Here is a 17,113-nt window from a genome sequence, read left to right on the forward strand (position 1 = left end):
TTGTCTTTCCTAGGAAATGGCAAATTCCATTCTTTCCTTCTCTGCCCAGCAACAGTCCAAACTTGGAGTGGCCTGGATATCCTTCTCTCATGTTGAATTTATGTTATTATGCAGTCAAGAATGAAAAAAATTTAGGAGCAGAGCATGTGTGGAAGATTCTGAGGTGAGAAGGTGGAATGGAATACTTTCAGGTGGAGGGGATTGACAAGCATCAGCCAGTCCAGGATCACTCCAGGGCTGACCAAAAGCACGTTGCTAAATGCATTGTCCAAATGCCTCTTAAACACTGACAGGCTTGGGGCACTGACCACCTCTCCAGGAAGGTGTCCAATGTGTGACTACCCCCTCTGTAAAGAAATGTTTCATAGTGTCCAGTCAAGACTTGAAGACTTGGATTTGAGTTTCTTTTTCCACAGATTTTTCTGCTTGTGATTTCTTCTTCAATGACTGACCAATACAAAATGCTAAAGCAATTCTAGAAAAAATGCCACATGGTCTACTTTTATACAATTGTTGAAGTTATACAGGCAATTCTGTAAAAGCATCAGTTTCCACATCGAGATGCTGCTCTTCCAGATGTGGCTTTGCATGGATCTGATCCTCATGATTGCGTCTGTGTGCTGTGCCTTGCAATTTCACATTTGGCTTAAATCCAGTCATTTCTGAGCCTGCTGTTGCAAAGAAGGGCCCTGCCCTCCATGCTGGCTGCTCATTCCTGCCTGCTCCAGCATTTGTGATTTTCTCTTTAATCCAACTTAATGTAATCTTTTATTTATTTAATTTTGAGGTCAGTTAGATGAATGAACTGATCCAACTTACTCTGTTGTCCAGCTGCTGCTAGAGCGGATATGAAAGAAGTGGCAGGAAGATGTGTCAGGGGTTGGTGTGTATGTGCTTTTTGGCAGTAACAATCACTTTAGGCTTAGGCATGTTCATGAAGTGCCTAATTGATTGTATTCCCCTGGATAAAGCATGAATGCTTTGCCATCTTGCTTCTGGATCACAACAGACCTTATGTGAACAACTTTTTTTTTCCAGACTAGGGTATTTCAAGGTGTGCACAAATGAGTAAGTTTAGGCTCCATGGAAGCTGTAAGTCAAAGGGGGAGTCGCCTTGTGAGTGTGAGGAATGCCCATGGCTTCAGATGTTGGCATGGCACTGTGGTTGAACATTGTCTTGGACCACAAGTACTCAAATGTTGACTAAGTTGAGTCCAAATATGAGGCTTAGTACAAAAATACTGTGATTTGAGGAAACCCTTATTCCTTCACAGGTCAGGAGATTCTCATGTTTCATTTTTAAAGGATAAAAGTATTGGTTGTTACGGCACATACAGCTGGAAGTTAATAGAAAACCAGAGTAAATACACAGAGTTTATTAATGTTTTTCATTAAACAGGAGACAGTGTCCTTCAGTTTGGATGTGACTAACTATTGAAATGAATGTCTTACATGTACGTGAAATACACAGAGTTGCCTATAATGTAAACAACTGTGCAGCTCGTGTTAAGCATCGTCACTAAGCCTTCTTGCCCAGTATTGACATTTTTACTAAAAAGTATTCTGCAGCCACTGGGTAGCTTATATAATCCTCTTGGTTTCAAAGAAATGAAATCTGTTCAACCAATCTTCTCCCATCTGTCTCTTGTAGCACTGCTCTTCTATGTGGCAGGCTTATAGCTCCCTCCGGAGTTCTGTTCTGTGCTAAAATACAGAGGGGAAAAAAATAAGAGAGATTCACTGTAAAAGAATTGTATTTTCTGCTTACATCATGTTATCTGCATGACTCAGCCTGCAAACCAGGCTGGTTTGCACAATTCTTTTGAATTTATCCTGGGGTTTTTTTTGGTATCATAATGATTTACTTGTAGAACTTAAAGACATTGGCTGGTTGCATACTAGGTTTCTTCCTTTTTCTATGCCTTCACTGTTTTAGTTTTGGTTGTTTTTTTATGTTTTGGGTTTTTTTTTCTTTACTGAGCATGGGTAGCAGGAATGAGATACTCAATTTGTGCATATATTCTAAGTGGGCTTAGGGCTGAAGTATAGAAAATATCCTCCATTACTACACTGTGATTTTTTGGTATAATAAAGTAAGATTAAGTGTACAGTCTGCTAAATACTTAATTTGTTGCCATTCAGATAAAGAATTGATATTTGTCCCAACTATTAACTAAGGTACAAACAGCATTTCTACGTCTTGTCTAACTTAAAATGTATTAATATGAATTGTTTTTAAGAAAAAGAATCTCTTCTAGATTGTCAACTTTTGAATAGTCTCAAGTGTGTCAGATACGGAAGTATTTAATACATCTTGTTAAGGAGATTTGAGATGCTCCTGAACTGGTCATTAACCTGAAAGCTTTTCTATATGTATTTGATGTTTTCTGCATCAGCACATGAAGATTTGCTGAAATAGTGGGGAGGAAAATGTTCATGGTAAAATCAGAACTTGTAAAGAATTTCTGTGTTCCTCTGGACAAGGCCACAGGCCCCTGTGAAATTTGTTAGCAGCTAAAGAAAACTGCTGTTAGGTTGTGTGTAGGTGGATTTTTTGGTTGTTGTTTTCTGGTTTTAATGCATGGGTGTACGTTTTCATCCATCTTGGAAAAAATGTACAAATCAGCATCTATTCCAATGCTTGCTGCTCTAATTTTGCAACTCTTTGGGTTTTGTGACAGAGCCCTTGTTTGTCACCATGACCAAAACGCATGTGATCGCGGCCTCCAGAGAAGCCTTTTATGTCTGGCAGTATCGAGTGGCCAAGAAGCTCACAGCCATGGAAATCAATCAGCTGGCACGGACCAGGAAAGAAGGCAGGGAAAGGTTTGTCTTCAGGCTGTGTAGTTTTTCTTCCTCTGCTCTGATGTCATTGACAAGGTGGATTCTGCCCTGTCTAAAATGCAGACCCCTGTCTTCTTGTTTTTCCAATCAGGTTTGTTGATTTGTAGGCCTGCAAGATGAAATACTGGTTTTGTACAACAGCTGTGTGTTTGTTATCCAGATCCCTAAGATATTTTTGGATTAGTTCCTGTTTTGTGTCTCCATTTGCTTGCTGCATGTTTGCATGTTTTCCTTACGGAGCTGTGTGTCTTGATGCCTTTTTACCCCTCTCCTGTTTCTCCTCCATGCTCTTAGTTTCCAGGCAGCTCTATTCCTTCTGAAAACTGCTTCTCGTCTGTCATTGCCTGTAAGAACATAGTCTGTCCAGCTGGCTCTTCTCTAATACACTTGTGTCTGGTTGTGGCTTTGACAACTAATCCTGTATGGACTTTTATCCTCTCAAACTAAACAAGCCAAAGTCAACATTGTTTTGCTTCCAAAGTATTTCCTTCCCAGGTGCTCATTTGTGGCATTAACTTTTCTGTCACCTCCACAAAGCTTGCAACTTTGTTATGGTTTTCTTTTTAGTTATTTTGCATGTTCTTTCATATAATCTCTACACTATATCATCTTTCTGTAAATCTACCATCTCTTGTCACCATATATCCCTAATAATGAGTAATTATTTATACATGCTGTAATAACTTACATTGTTGTAGGACCTGGATGTTGTAGCCTTGGACAAGATTAAAAATCGAAAAAATACCGAAAAATGTAAATAGCTGTAATTCTGTATTAGTGATGATTTTATCATTCTAAAATTTTTCCTAATGCTACTTTTTAAGGCAAAAGAGAAGTTACAAGCGTTAAATAATACAGTAATACATAAGGTTTTGTGGATGTGAAGGTGAAGCTCTTCATAATGATGGAGAAGAGCTTGGATTGGGGAATTATGGAAGTGCATGTTTGAAAAGGACAACAGTGATTGATGGTTTTCAGCAGGAACTTACTGTTACAGGATGAAAGTTTACAGATCATAGGGGAATAAACCATCAGCTGTGAAAGTGAAAGCAACTGCCATATCTTGATATTGATGCAAAGCAGGTTTATCAAAGGGGATGCTTTCAAGTATAAGAACAGGTATAGCTTTTATTCTCTTCTCCAATTCCAATGATTTCTTCTCCAAGGGTCGAACATACTGATGTTACTACCAAAGATGATCCTTTCTTTGGACTCACTTTTTCTTCTAACCTTCCTTCTCTACAGGATCTATCATATTGATGACACCTCTTCAGGGTCTGGAGAAGGACACCTTGATTACAGCAGAGCTTTTGAAGTGAGTGATGTTTTCAGCTAGTTTATTGTAGTGTCACTGGTAGCTTGAAAGAGCAGTAATTAGTGTTGATTTATTTATTTTATAGATTTTCATTAGTAGAAGTGGTTGCACTTAAAATTTCTTTTATTTCTGCCTTTTTGTACATAAGTGTAATGTTTCTTCCCTCTGTTTGATGCTGTGACTGTATCATTATGTATTACTGGAAATATACAGCAAACTGTAGGGAACATGGAAAAAGTATATTCTGGGGGTGTACAGTATGTAGACACCTGCTGTCTTCCTGGTCCGAAGCAGCTCCCGTTCCTTCAACAAAATGTAACTTTGTTGAAACTCAGTGACCTTTGTGATCTTTTCTAATATTTTTGGCCATTTTTACTTCATGTGTGTGTGCAAGTGCTGGTTGTCCTTATTGATATACATGATATTAATTAGCAGGCCTCACAAGTCAGGAATTGTTGCTTTCTTGTGTTCTGTGTTTCTTGTAACACCTGTTAAATTTTGTGTTTCTTGTTTTTCTGAGGAGAGGGGCAGGACAAGAAAGGAAGCTGTTAATATTATTGTCGTGATTCCAATAGCAAAGGCTACTGATACCATGAACTATCCACAGACTGTATGCTGACAGAGTTTGATAGCCACTTTTCATGTGGATACTTAGCAACACTCTTGTTTATTTAAATAACCTTGTTTCTTCAGCAGGGCATTCTTACCTTTGCAGTAAAACATACTGATATCACTTGTTTACTTTCAGGCAACAAGAGATCCAATTTGTGCAATAACAGCATCTGATAAGATACTGCTTGTGGTAAGCTACATGATTAACACAACTCCTTATTACCTTTTATGCTTGTAGGCATAAGATCCTTCTCTGTGTTCATAAGCAGTCATAATTTCAAAGCATTTCTGAATTTAGAATTTACACAGACAAAATCTCTTTCTGAACTTCCTCGAAGATAACTTTAACAGTTTCTTCTGTTAACCTGGATTCTGTCTTTAGGAGGGCTAATTCACTAAGTACTTACAACTTAATTACAGACTAGTTGACTGAGTTAATACTTACACACAGGATTTTATAAAGTCTAGGTCAGGACTTAATTCTATAATCTCAGTCCTGAGAAGTCTCTTTGAGACAGTATGTTCTGGACACAAAGATTTACAAAGTTTGTCTGTTCACATATTAATGGTATAATGCATGGTACTGTACTATATACAGATAAATACACTTATGGATTATGCAGATGTGTGAGATATTGAATCATGCCAAAGAGCTGGTGCATTTTTTTGTTTCAAGCTGGAAGGTGACCTCATTAGATGAACAAACTTATGTGTGGGCTTTAAAGCAAACTAACTGAACAGAATGAAGAGAGAGAAAAAACAGTGTTTCTTCATGTTATCCACCTTCCAGGAAAGATCTTGGTGGTTTCTCATGTTCTGATTCTAGTGTGGACTCTTTTTTTTTTTTTTTTTTTTTTTGTTTTTTGGTTATACCCTTTGACTGGATTTTACAAAATCAGAGGGTCATGGGAGAGAGCATGAACAAAAGAAATGTGATCGTTAATAGGTGACTATGGGATTGTTGCTGCTTGAAGAATAAGAAAATGAACTTCTGACAATAATTAATCTGTGACTTTTGTTAAAAGGAAACAAATGAGAGGAAATGCCTTTGAGACCAGATCTGAAAAAATGTGTTGAAGCTGAATGCATGTGATAGTGGTTCAATTTCCTAACACTTCTGAACTAATCTGCTTTTTAGTCTATAGGGTATATATATGTGAAAAAGTCAAAAGTGGTGATTTATGCTGAGGATCTTAGAGATGGCTTTGGGGGAAGAAAAAAGAAAAAGAAGGAATGAAGTTTTCAGTCCTTTGAAATTTAATGTTGACTCATTTCCAACACAAGAGTTGAACAGTAGGCAAACCAAGCTGGATATGTTGTTCACTTTACAGAAACACCACGAGAACATAGTGGCAGTGACCATTTCAGTTCAGAGATGTCACTCCTTTTACCCTGATGGCCTGATGATATCTTGACATAAGTTGGATGTTTCATTCAGCAAAATAAAGATAAACCACACTGGTACTTAGATATGTTTCCTGTTACTCAAGCCTGTGGATAACGATTGTATTTTATAGCATTTCCTTTTAAATCTAGCTCTGGTCTTGCAGTAACTGATGAGACTTGTTGGTATGCAGACAGCCCCACATGAGCAGAGCTGTCCTGCTTTCAGACCTGGGCTGGTGCTGCCATATGGAACTCTTTGAGGGAATTTAGTGCGGGACAAGGATCTTTTCACACTTCTCCTTTTTTATTATGTAGACCATGTCTGGAGGTTCATGGCTCCTGAAATTCTGTGGACTGTAACTGTTTAACATCCCTGATTTAAGCAGATCTGTCAGTTGTAGCATCTTAGAGTATCTTGTTTAAATACCAGAATTCAGAACTTTTAGGGTGATGATTTCCTCTTTTCACTCATGCTCTGTCACTTATCTGAAAGCTCTTTTGTCTAAACCAGCATATAAATAATACCATTTTAAAGGGTTTCCTAATGGACAGATTCTCTCACTAAGGCAGCATTGCTTTCTTCTAGGGAAGAGAATCTGGTACTATTCAGAGGTACAGCCTCCCTAGTGTGGCTGTGGTGCAGAGCTATACCCTGGACTGTCGTGCCTATCAGCTATCTTTGAACTGCAACTCCAGGTGAGTTACAGATCTGCTTCTAATACAAATGTCCAGTTTCAAAATGAAGCACTAAAATTTGTGAAAATACTAATTCTGTAAAATCTATAATTCTATAATAACTTTGTACTAATTTTAATTTAGTATAAACAGTTTATTGATTTCAGTTATTAATGGTTAACCATTAATCATTTATTTATTACTAATTATTTCCATCTGGACAGTCATTGCTCTGAGAGACTGTTAGTAAAGGTCTCCTATGTTTTACACACTGTGTCCATGAACATAATTTTGTTTTATTAGATGAACCAAACATAACCTGCCTTTGATCATGACATGAATTGATAAAATTGTCATAACCTGAAATTTTATATCTATGACTTCTTTTGGTTTCTGTGTCCTTCTAAAACCTGGAAACTTTGTTCATCCGATTTAATTTTCCATTGTTACAGGCTGTAACTAGTGGTGATGTTTTTAGCAAGCCTGATTCTCCTGAGTTTCATCTGTGCCAATACTGAAATTGCTTTCTATTTAACAGCTATTTTTTTTTGCTAGAGAGTGCATGAGAGTGTTGGCAGAAAAGGCAAAAATATACAAGAATTTGCAAGGCAATTTTAATTACTTCAAAATAACTTTATAATTTTAAACAAGATTCATAATGCATCTGTAGATCTCTTGCCTTTGCTTAAAAGGCAGTGTGATCCAGTCAGATCCATATTAATTTTGTTTTGAACCCAAGCTATTTTCTTCCTAAATGAATTTGTTCTAGGGAAATGAACTCAGAGCCATAAGCATTTTGAGGTTCATTTTCCAACTTGCATTTGAAATTTTAATAGAGATTAAGGCTGTCAACCTATCAATATTTAGAAATGCTTTTAAAATGGCCTTGTAGTAAATGCATGTTACTATGATTCACTGAAGACCTATGCAATTGTAAATTTTCAAATGTAACCTCATAGAAATTTTACTTTTCCCGTATTTTAAACGACTTAAGAGCTCAATTGGATTATACTTAGTATTGCCTTGCAAAAAAGTGAAGAATACCCTTTGTAGAAATGTAAGAAATTCCATTTTAGGAACTAACAGTCTGCATCTAATTGCTTTTTTACCACACTGACTTTTTAATTTAATCATCTGCTTCATTGCCTCCTAGTAAACAAAGAAAACCCATTCTGTTCAGTTGTTAATTTGAGTCTTTGTCAAGAAACGTTTGGCAAGGGACAGACCCGTAATTCATTCAACTTGGTATCTGATGTATCTTCAAAATGCTGGACATAAATACGGGCATATTTCAGAACCTTTGCAGGGCCAGATCCTGTGTGAGCAGATGAAGAACATCTCTCCATGTGTCTGGTCTCTGCTGTGCAGATAAATGAAAATCATACGGCTCTGTGCTGGTTCTGGCACACGACAGCATCTCATGGAATCTATAGAAATACACTGTGCCGGGTTAGAGAACTCTTTCAGATTTACAGCCTTGAGTAGTGTCATTTAGCTGCCTTATTTTTTTTCTGTGCTGGTTTTTCTGCAGCCGCCTCGCCATCATCGACCTTTCGGGGGTCCTGACTTTCCTGGAGCTGGAGGCGCGGGCTGCGGACAGCGCGGGACAGCGCGAGGCGGGCGAGCCGCTGCGGCTGGAGCGCAAGGATGTCTGGGATATGAAATGGGCCAAGGACAACCCTGACTTGTTTGCCATGATGGAGAAAACAAGGATGTACGTCTTCAGAAACTTGGACCCGGAGGTAAATATCAGCATGTATAAACTACTCTTTTTAAAAAATTCACTCTCAAGTTAATGGCTCTTCCTTGAATAGTATCATTCTTGTGCTTACCATTCAGTTCTGCAAGTCTGTGTTTATATAAACTTGCTTCAGGAAACCTCAAAATCCTCTCAACATGGGAATGTTGTTTTGGACCAAATAGGTAAAATGAATGGAATGGTCAGCCCTAAAAACATAAAAATGGTATCATATTGTTGCCTTGATTTTTCAGCCTTCTGATGTTTTTTTTGTACTAGAGTTCTCACACATTGTAGCACAAACAAAAAGTAATGTTTTGAAAACTGCATTCCTTCCTGGAGGAAGGACAAATTAATAAAATTCTAGGTTGACCAATGGGGTCAGAGAGGTGTCAATCTCATTGCCCAATTGCTGGTCAAACTCCAAAAAATATCTAAGTCAAAATCCGAAATAAACTTCCTTCTTTTTCGCTCTGACACTGACTGTGTGAGTGTCCTTTTCGTGGCCTCTATTGACATCATATTTTTCTTAAATACATGAGATTTTCAGGAGCATATTTTTCTATATGCTTTGGAGTATAAAAATACAGTTTTAGCAGAAATACTTGTCAAACAGTTCCATTGAATCTAAATATTGGCTGGTGTTATTCTATTTCTCAAAATTTAGTTGCAGAAAATATGAGGATTTTTAATGATGTCCATGCCTACAGAATGGTCAATAATGTTAATGATTGTTGTATTTGTTTCTTGTTGGAAGTGCAAGTATATCCTGGTATGGAGAAGAATGTATCTATATATATACTTAACAGATTTGATTAGGATTTAGTCAGACAGAATACAAGTTAATTCCTTTATAACTTATTTAACTTTAAGGAACCTATACAAACATCTGGATATATTTGCAACTTTGAAGATTTAGAAATCAAGTCCGTTCTTCTGGATGAAATATTAAAGGTCAGTATAATTAATTTAATTTTGTAGGAACAGTTGGTGTCTGTCTTAATGATAGATATCTGTTTTGTTGGGTGAAAATAAAGTCACCAGGAATAAAAATATGTTTCTTTATCCATTATGTTAGAATCCTGAACATCCTAACAAAGATTACATCATCAATTTTGAGATTCGGTCATTACGAGACAGTCGAGCATTGATTGAAAAAGTTGGCATTGAGGAATCTTCCCAGTTCATAGAAGACAATCCACATCCCAGACTTTGGTAAAATCTATAAGCCAAATTTGTTTAAATTTGTCTTCTTTTCTATTCTTTTCCTGTTCAGGCAGATCTAGTATGAAAATAAAATCCCTCAAATTAAAACCAGCCAAAGCAGTATACATTTTACACACAATCGTTTAAGATTTAATGAATGTTGGAGTACCTAGAATGTCAGGCAGCATGTGCTGTATCATGATAGTGGGTATAGGGTGTAGGCTCAGGACACCTTTTTGCTCTGTGCTATATGGACCCCAAAACACAGTGTTCTTTGTGTTTTGGAGGGAATTTAAAGGAAATGAAAAGCTGACAAAAAGATAACAAAGTTGGTTAAATTAAAATTAAAATTTATGTATTTGGTATTGAACATTAAAGAACTTAAAATCCAGTAAAGGGAACACATCAGGCTGATAGTAGGATAAGAGTAGTTTGAGTAGCATTTGGACAGGCCATGAAGGACAGAAACGGGAAGGACTGGGTATGCTGTGTTCCCATGCAGCATCTCAGAAGTAATCTGAGAAATGGAGATAGTGGCATGCTTAAACTAAACATGGCTCAGCTATTAAACTAAAGTTGAAAAGCCTGCAGAGCAGACGTGAGAGTAAACCTGTGAAAACAGGAGTGCTGGAAATCTGTTTAATATCCCAACTTGGAAGGGCTGGAAGAGTAAAGGCCTCAGTAGATAATTTAGTGAAAAGTCAGTGCAGAACCTAAAACTTCAAATTCCTTGATGGAGAGCAATTCTTTAACTCTCTGGAGGCTGTTTACTTATCTGTACCTTTCTTTAGTAATTTTGCCTCTGTTTTGAAGTTAAATGGTCTCTTGCAGCATTGGATGCTTAGCTTGCATCAAGGGAGTTGGAGAGTTCACTGTAAATTATGATGGTTCAGAGGTGAATTTAGAGTTGCTGAAAGACTGGACAAGACACCTTGCTTTAAAACTTTGCCCCCAAAAAACATTCCTTTCTATATACTTGTGCCTTTGTCTCCAGAATGTTCATTTTGAAGAACAGAATTTGCTAGTTACATATTGAAAGTTTCTGTAATACTGTAATTTTATTAGCTTGAGTGTGTAGGGTAAAATTTTAGTGTTTTGAGTCACAGAATGTGTTAGGAAAAAACACATGACTGTATTAAGATTAGCTAGTAAAAAATAAATTGCAACAACTTGTATGTCTTCTTTAAATAATAATTACTAGTTAAATTTAGTATCCTCATTTAATTTATTCTATAGCTGCTTTTCCATCTGCTGTGTTTGTTTTTCACCCAGGCGGCTCCTGGCTGAAGCTGCTCTTCAGAAGCTGGATCTGCAGACGGCTGAACAAGCCTTTGTGCGGTGCAAAGATTATCAAGGCATTAAGTTTGTGAAGCGCCTGGGCAATCTGCAGAGTGAGTCCATGAAGCAAGCTGAAGTAGCAGCCTATTTTAGCAGATTTGAAGAAGCTGAAAGAATGTATCTGGATATGGACAGAAGGTAATTGCATGTAAACATCCCAGCAGTAAATAAAGGAAAAAATGTCTGGAGAAAAAAACCCAAATCCTTAATCAGGAATGGCTGTTTTCTCTGGAGAGTCTTTACCAGTTTCTGCAAAAACATAAAAGCATCAGATGGAGAGAATTTTGGTTTATCCATAGATAACTAGTTCTGTATGTAAACAAGTGCATTCCAGACTGTTTACGAAACCTTGGCTGCTCTAGGTAGTGCTGTGTTTTATAGATTTTTTTTCACAAGTATTTTGTTGGTATTTCAACAGGGATTCCAAAAATACAAACAGTCTTAAATAATGTTTAATTTATGTGGTGTTGCTCTGCTCTGGTAGCCAAGTACGCATTCTTCTCAATTACATATACAAACACCAGAGTTTTTAATGAACTGTAATCTTTGGAGAGACAGAAGGACTCTGGATGAAACTGTGAAACATTGAAACCCATCAATGTAATTTTGCTTAGGAATGAAAACAAACAAAGCAAAATTTTAGTAATGCTGGGAATATAAATTAACACTAAGTAATTAGCTAGAGCACTGTCTCTACTGAAAAAGGATAATGAAAAATCAGCAGCAATTGTGCAGTATAGCCTGTAGATGGTGGTCAAACATGGAGAAACATGAATCACTTATGCACATGGAAAATTTTTAAGCTTTGATTAATAGAGCCATGAAAAACACTAGGGAATGATGGAGAAAAAAAAAGTAGTTATTATTTCATGCTGTAAGAATGAAAGTAAGGGGAGGACAAGGTGGCAGGGCAGAGAGAGAGGAGCTGGGGAGAGATGCGCAATTGAACTTGGCAGCAAAAACTTCCTTGCATGTTGTTAATTAATTGATGGCAGTTTGATGGTTTGGGGGTGTGGGCTGTCTTCTAAGCACTTCAGTCACACTGCAACCCCCGGTTTTAGATATGGCATATTCCTTTTCACATGGCTGAAGAGAAATGTGGACATGGAATTGCAGAAGTCAAAAACTTACTTTTTTGTTTACTGGTTTCAACTTTAACATCTAGGAAAATCCTGACAAGGATCTACCATAAATCACAATGAAATAAACCTATTTTTCAAATAAAATTTTAATGTTTTTAGATAGATGGTCTTACTTAGCTGACTGCATTGACTTTCTAGTGCCTTCCTTAATTTACTTGTAAATTGAGGGCATTTTTACAAGAAGGGCATAGTTTTCTCCCATTTATATTCTATGCACCTGCAGAATTACTTTTATATGAGGTAATATAGAATTCTGTTTGGTGAAAAAAACATGCCAGACAGACACACAGTGAGTCATATGTATGCATGAATAATAAAAAGGAAAAACTACTGCTGAGTCCTTTCTCCTTTATCCAAAATCACCCCAAGTCTGGAAGAGAAGTCTCTGAAATCCATTTTATTACATCTCAGCTTTAGCCATCATTATTCACATTTGTTGCTTCTTGGTCTTTCCCTTCACCTTCCTTCTGCTTTTCACCTTTTGCAGCTGCTGCCATCTCTTGTAGTGGTCAGCAGTGAAAGATTCAGAACAGTATAAGAGGAAACCTGAAGTAACATCAGCCCAACCATCTCACTCATTTAACTCCTCACACAGGATTGTGGCTGATAAGGAAGTGCATACCTGGGCTATAACCTGTGAGCTCTCTTGAGCATTTGCTTTAATGGCATAGTATTTAAATTGTAACCAAGTTCTCTGGGATCACTGATACCTGCATTGCAGGTTAAGAACATGCCAATACTTTGGGATGCTTTTCTCAAGATTTTTGTGACCCCTTTTGTTGTGTTTGACTCTTCCCTGCTGTTGCTGTTCAGAGATCTTGCCATTGGGCTGCGGATCAAACTGGGCGATTGGTTCCGGGTGCTGCAGCTGCTGAGGACGGGCTCGGGGCACTCGGACGACGCGCTCCTGGAGCAGGCACACAACGCCATCGGAGACTACTTCGCTGACAGGCAGAAATGGTACGGGCTGTGGAGCAACCAGGAGTGAGGAAATTACAAAGGAAGTTATTAAACTGATGACAAGACCTAATTCATGAGGAGAGACAGATATCAGGAAAGTGGGGATGCAGCACATTGGAAAATTTTCTGAAATTTAGCTCACACCTTTATGGTTCCATGATATGATAAACAGAGGGCAGGGTGAAGGTGATGTAAATCTCTGCTTTGCCAGAAGTCTGTCTGCTTCAAAGGAAGGGAAGGAAAGAGAAATACCTATACAGTTATATTAGGCTGGATATAGGAAATATTAAAAAAACCAAAAGGGATTAAAAGTAGTACAGAATTACTAACCATCAGTGAATTTTCTAAAATGCTTCAAACCACAAATATTTGAGATGGTCCAGAGTTCTCTGACCTGGATCTGCCTCCAGTTGTTGCCCAAACTGGGCACCCTAGGAAGATTTTAAGGGCAGTGCATACCTGTAATGGTATTTCTCCAGAACACATTTTGCAGGTGCTTATTGAGCGAGAAGTAATGTCTTCATAGCGAATAACTTGGAGGGAATTCTTTTCATGAATGTTTCTTGTTGCCTTCTAAGCCCATGTCTTAGAGTTCCACAGCTCCACTATGTATTGCCATTATCCAAGCTGTATTGCCACAATGCAGCTGAAAACTTGTGATTAGATTTTGCAAGTTGAGTTTTAGCTGCTTTAGGTAACTTTGGAGAATGGTCTTGGAGGTCTCAGTGTTTGTGTGTCAGGATACGGAAGCACAAGAAAGCCCTTTTCTGAAGTTTAGGTATAAGTTTTCCATTGCCTGCCCTCATCTCTACAGATGTGAGAATATAACTTTAAGAATACCTTGACTTCCTAATCTTACACTACTCAGAGAATCAATATTGCTACACTTTTAATATAATTATATGTGAAAATTAACATTTTTAGTGCATTTTTGAGAAACAGTGAAATTCTAGCTATGAAAATTTTCAAGCAAAGTTATCTATTTAAAATAATGTGATTTTAAATTTACAGATGCAGAAGGCTTACAGAATTTAAAAACTTCTCTTGTGCTTATACATCAGAAGCCACCACATTTTTTTGTCCTATTAGGTTGAATGCTGTACAGTACTATGTCCAAGGACAAAACCAGGAACGTTTAGCTGAATGTTACTATATGCTAGAAGACTACCAAGGACTGGAGAATTTGGCCAACTCGCTTCCAGAGAATCATAAATTGCTCCCTGTAAGTAAAAAGCCCCTTTATTGTTCATTGTCTTATACTCAACTGTTTATTTAAAATTTCCCATCTTGGGGGGCTTAAGAGCAAGAAAAAGGATGCAGTGTATGACCTACTCAAGTGCAGTGGTGTTACTGTGGTACTGATCTCTAGTATTACTCTTATTTTCATACTCCATCACTCTTCCTTTCCCTTACTGCCTCAGTTCCCCAGAAAGACCTGACTGACAATACTCTAAAAGGAGGGGAGTAGGTGGGATAGGGTGTTAGGATATATAGATGTACCGCATATAAGGTGTGTATATGTAGCAGGAAATTACTTTTTAATAATAGCTAATTTGAAACTATGCTGTGATTGACTTAATTCAAAATGCTTGAAAAATGCAAAACATGCTCTTTTAATGCCTTTTCTAGTAAACCAATACATAGCATTTCCTTTAAACCTCATTGTAATAGCTTTCTTGAATTTAGAAACAGCGTATGAGATGTTCTAAAGATTTACAACAATGCCTGGTGCCTTCACAGGATCCATGAAACAAACAACCCATTCTCCACCCTCTCAGACTTTAATTAATCAACCAAGAGTACTGTTGCTGCTGCACAATGTACAAAATGCAGAAGTGAATTTAACACAGTGCTGATGCTTTTTGCAGGATATAGCTTATATGTTTGTGAGAGTGGGGATGTGTGAACAAGCTGTGTCAGCCTTTCTGAAATGCAGTCGACCAAAGGATGCTGTGGATACATGTGTGCATCTCAACCAGGTAAAACAGCAGATCATCTGTAATCATACCTGTTTAACAGTGAGATTGCTATCCTAATGCCCAGTGGAATAAAAATCCTTGTTAAGTGTTATATGATTTGTCATAGTTCCTGGAAAATTCATACTTTGGTGCTTAAGCCAGCTCTCTGAGATTGAGATTAGACTACTGGAGGGGCAGTGCAAAGCTACATGCAGGGTGTGTGGGCAGCATGCTCAGCATACAGACATTTATAGCCTCTGTGGAACTAGGCTGTGCTGCCTCCTGATGGCATGGGAGAAGTGGATAAGAGATAAATCCCCCTCCTTTGTATAGAGGCAAATGGATTTTTGACTGCATGTGGATGTAGTTGGAAAAAGCTCAGCTGGAAACTGGTCTGCGTGTTTATAACTAGAGCTCTTTCCTGGTATGACCTAACCTGTGCAAATGTCTGTGTCAACACAAATAAGGGAAAAACTGAGGGTGGCTGAGGAACCCAATGGATTGGAATAGCAGGACTGACTAGGGCTGGCTTTATGTGAACAATTTCTGAGTTTATGGATCTGAAGAGCTATTAGGTGTGAGATTCAGTTAAGACCTCAGTCCTGCCAAACTTTTCATCTGGGGCAAACACAGTAGCCAAACCACTGAAGATCAGGAAAATTCAAAGACAAAATGAGGTGTATAGAAGGATAAGTGTTACTGTGTGCTTTAAGCTTCTGGTCTGAGGTCCTCTTTGAGACATGCTTTTGAGAGTCTAGTTTAAGTAATATCAGAAGTGTTGAAATCCACATGTCCAGCTATGAGCTGCAGTGAAATAATCTTGCGCAGTTTTTACGAAAGTAGAAGGAACTGTTTTATCTGTGGTTTTGGACAGAGGTCCAGGATTTTTTTCAGTACTGCTGCATCACATGATCTGCAATCATGTAAGCATTTGTATTCCCTTGCTTTTAATGTTAATTTTATAGTAGTCTAGTTCAAAATGGTGATGAACTATTGCACATAAACGTTGAAGTCTGTTCATGGATAACTGGTTTGTTCTGAGAGTGTATTTGAAAAAAATGAGATTAATAATTGTCTCCTTTAATTTCTAGTGGAATAAAGCTGTGGAGCTGGCTAAAAATCACAATATGAAAGAGATTGGATCCTTGTTAGCCAGATATGCAAGTCATTTACTGGAAAAGAATAAAATCCTTGATGCTATAGAACTCTATCGTAAAGCCAATTATTTCTTTGAAGCTGCTAAGCTCATGTTCAAGGTATCACAGGTTTTATTTTTATGTCAAATAACTGGGGTTTTTGGACTAGCTCTTACTATTTCCATGCTACTTTTATTCTCTTGGGGTTATTTTCATTTTAACAATGTGTAGGCAATAAGAGGATGTCACACAAGCCACCTATTTATTTATTTCGAGACTTTCACTTCAATAAGAGATGAACTGCACTTCAAAAAATGTCCTGATGCCCTCCATTGCATAGTAAAAGTATGGTAGACTGGCCTGGGGTGCAATGTCCACATTATTTTAGATATGAAGGCAGTTAGTTTTGTCTCCTTCTTAAAAAATAAAAAGAAAAGCAATGTCAATAACTAGAAGTAAAATTCTGGTATTTCTTTGATTAGTTCCTTCAATTAGAAACGGCTGTGGTGTGCTTTTAAGATAAAGATGTTGCTTAGATTTGGTTTGGCTGCAGAGATTTCTCTACATAACTTAAAGTCTTGTAGGAGTGATACATAATTTTTACAGCAAGTATTTATAGTATATATATATAATATATGTAACTATCAAAAGCTATTCTTCTTTTCTGGGAAAATCACCAGACCTTATTGAAAGCTATGTATGTGTTTAAAAATTGCTATTTTTTAGTTTATTTTTATTCAGGATCACTAGACTTATACATGGTTACACTGATTTATCCTTCCTGAGAATCTGGCTTTATATAT

General features: G+C 37.4%; 1 protein-coding gene across 1 annotated transcript in view; it reads left to right on the forward strand.

Moving 5' to 3' along the window:
- The window catches only part of WDR35 (WD repeat domain 35), a 41,375-nt gene that overhangs the window by 20,522 nt on the left and 3,740 nt on the right, over positions 1–17,113 (forward strand). The window contains exons 12-23 of the mRNA XM_066314753.1: positions 2,682–2,826; positions 4,090–4,159; positions 4,908–4,961; positions 6,744–6,853; positions 8,364–8,574; positions 9,444–9,524; positions 9,649–9,785; positions 11,049–11,252; positions 13,070–13,216; positions 14,306–14,438; positions 15,085–15,195; positions 16,266–16,430. Coding sequence (XP_066170850.1) covers positions 2,682–2,826; positions 4,090–4,159; positions 4,908–4,961; positions 6,744–6,853; positions 8,364–8,574; positions 9,444–9,524; positions 9,649–9,785; positions 11,049–11,252; positions 13,070–13,216; positions 14,306–14,438; positions 15,085–15,195; positions 16,266–16,430 — 1,568 coding nt within the window. The remainder of the gene's footprint in view (positions 1–2,681; positions 2,827–4,089; positions 4,160–4,907; positions 4,962–6,743; positions 6,854–8,363; positions 8,575–9,443; positions 9,525–9,648; positions 9,786–11,048; positions 11,253–13,069; positions 13,217–14,305; positions 14,439–15,084; positions 15,196–16,265; positions 16,431–17,113) is intronic.

Source organism: Sylvia atricapilla, chromosome 3, assembly GCF_009819655.1.
Source record: "Sylvia atricapilla isolate bSylAtr1 chromosome 3, bSylAtr1.pri, whole genome shotgun sequence".
Classification (NCBI taxonomy): Eukaryota; Metazoa; Chordata; class Aves; order Passeriformes; family Sylviidae; genus Sylvia; species Sylvia atricapilla.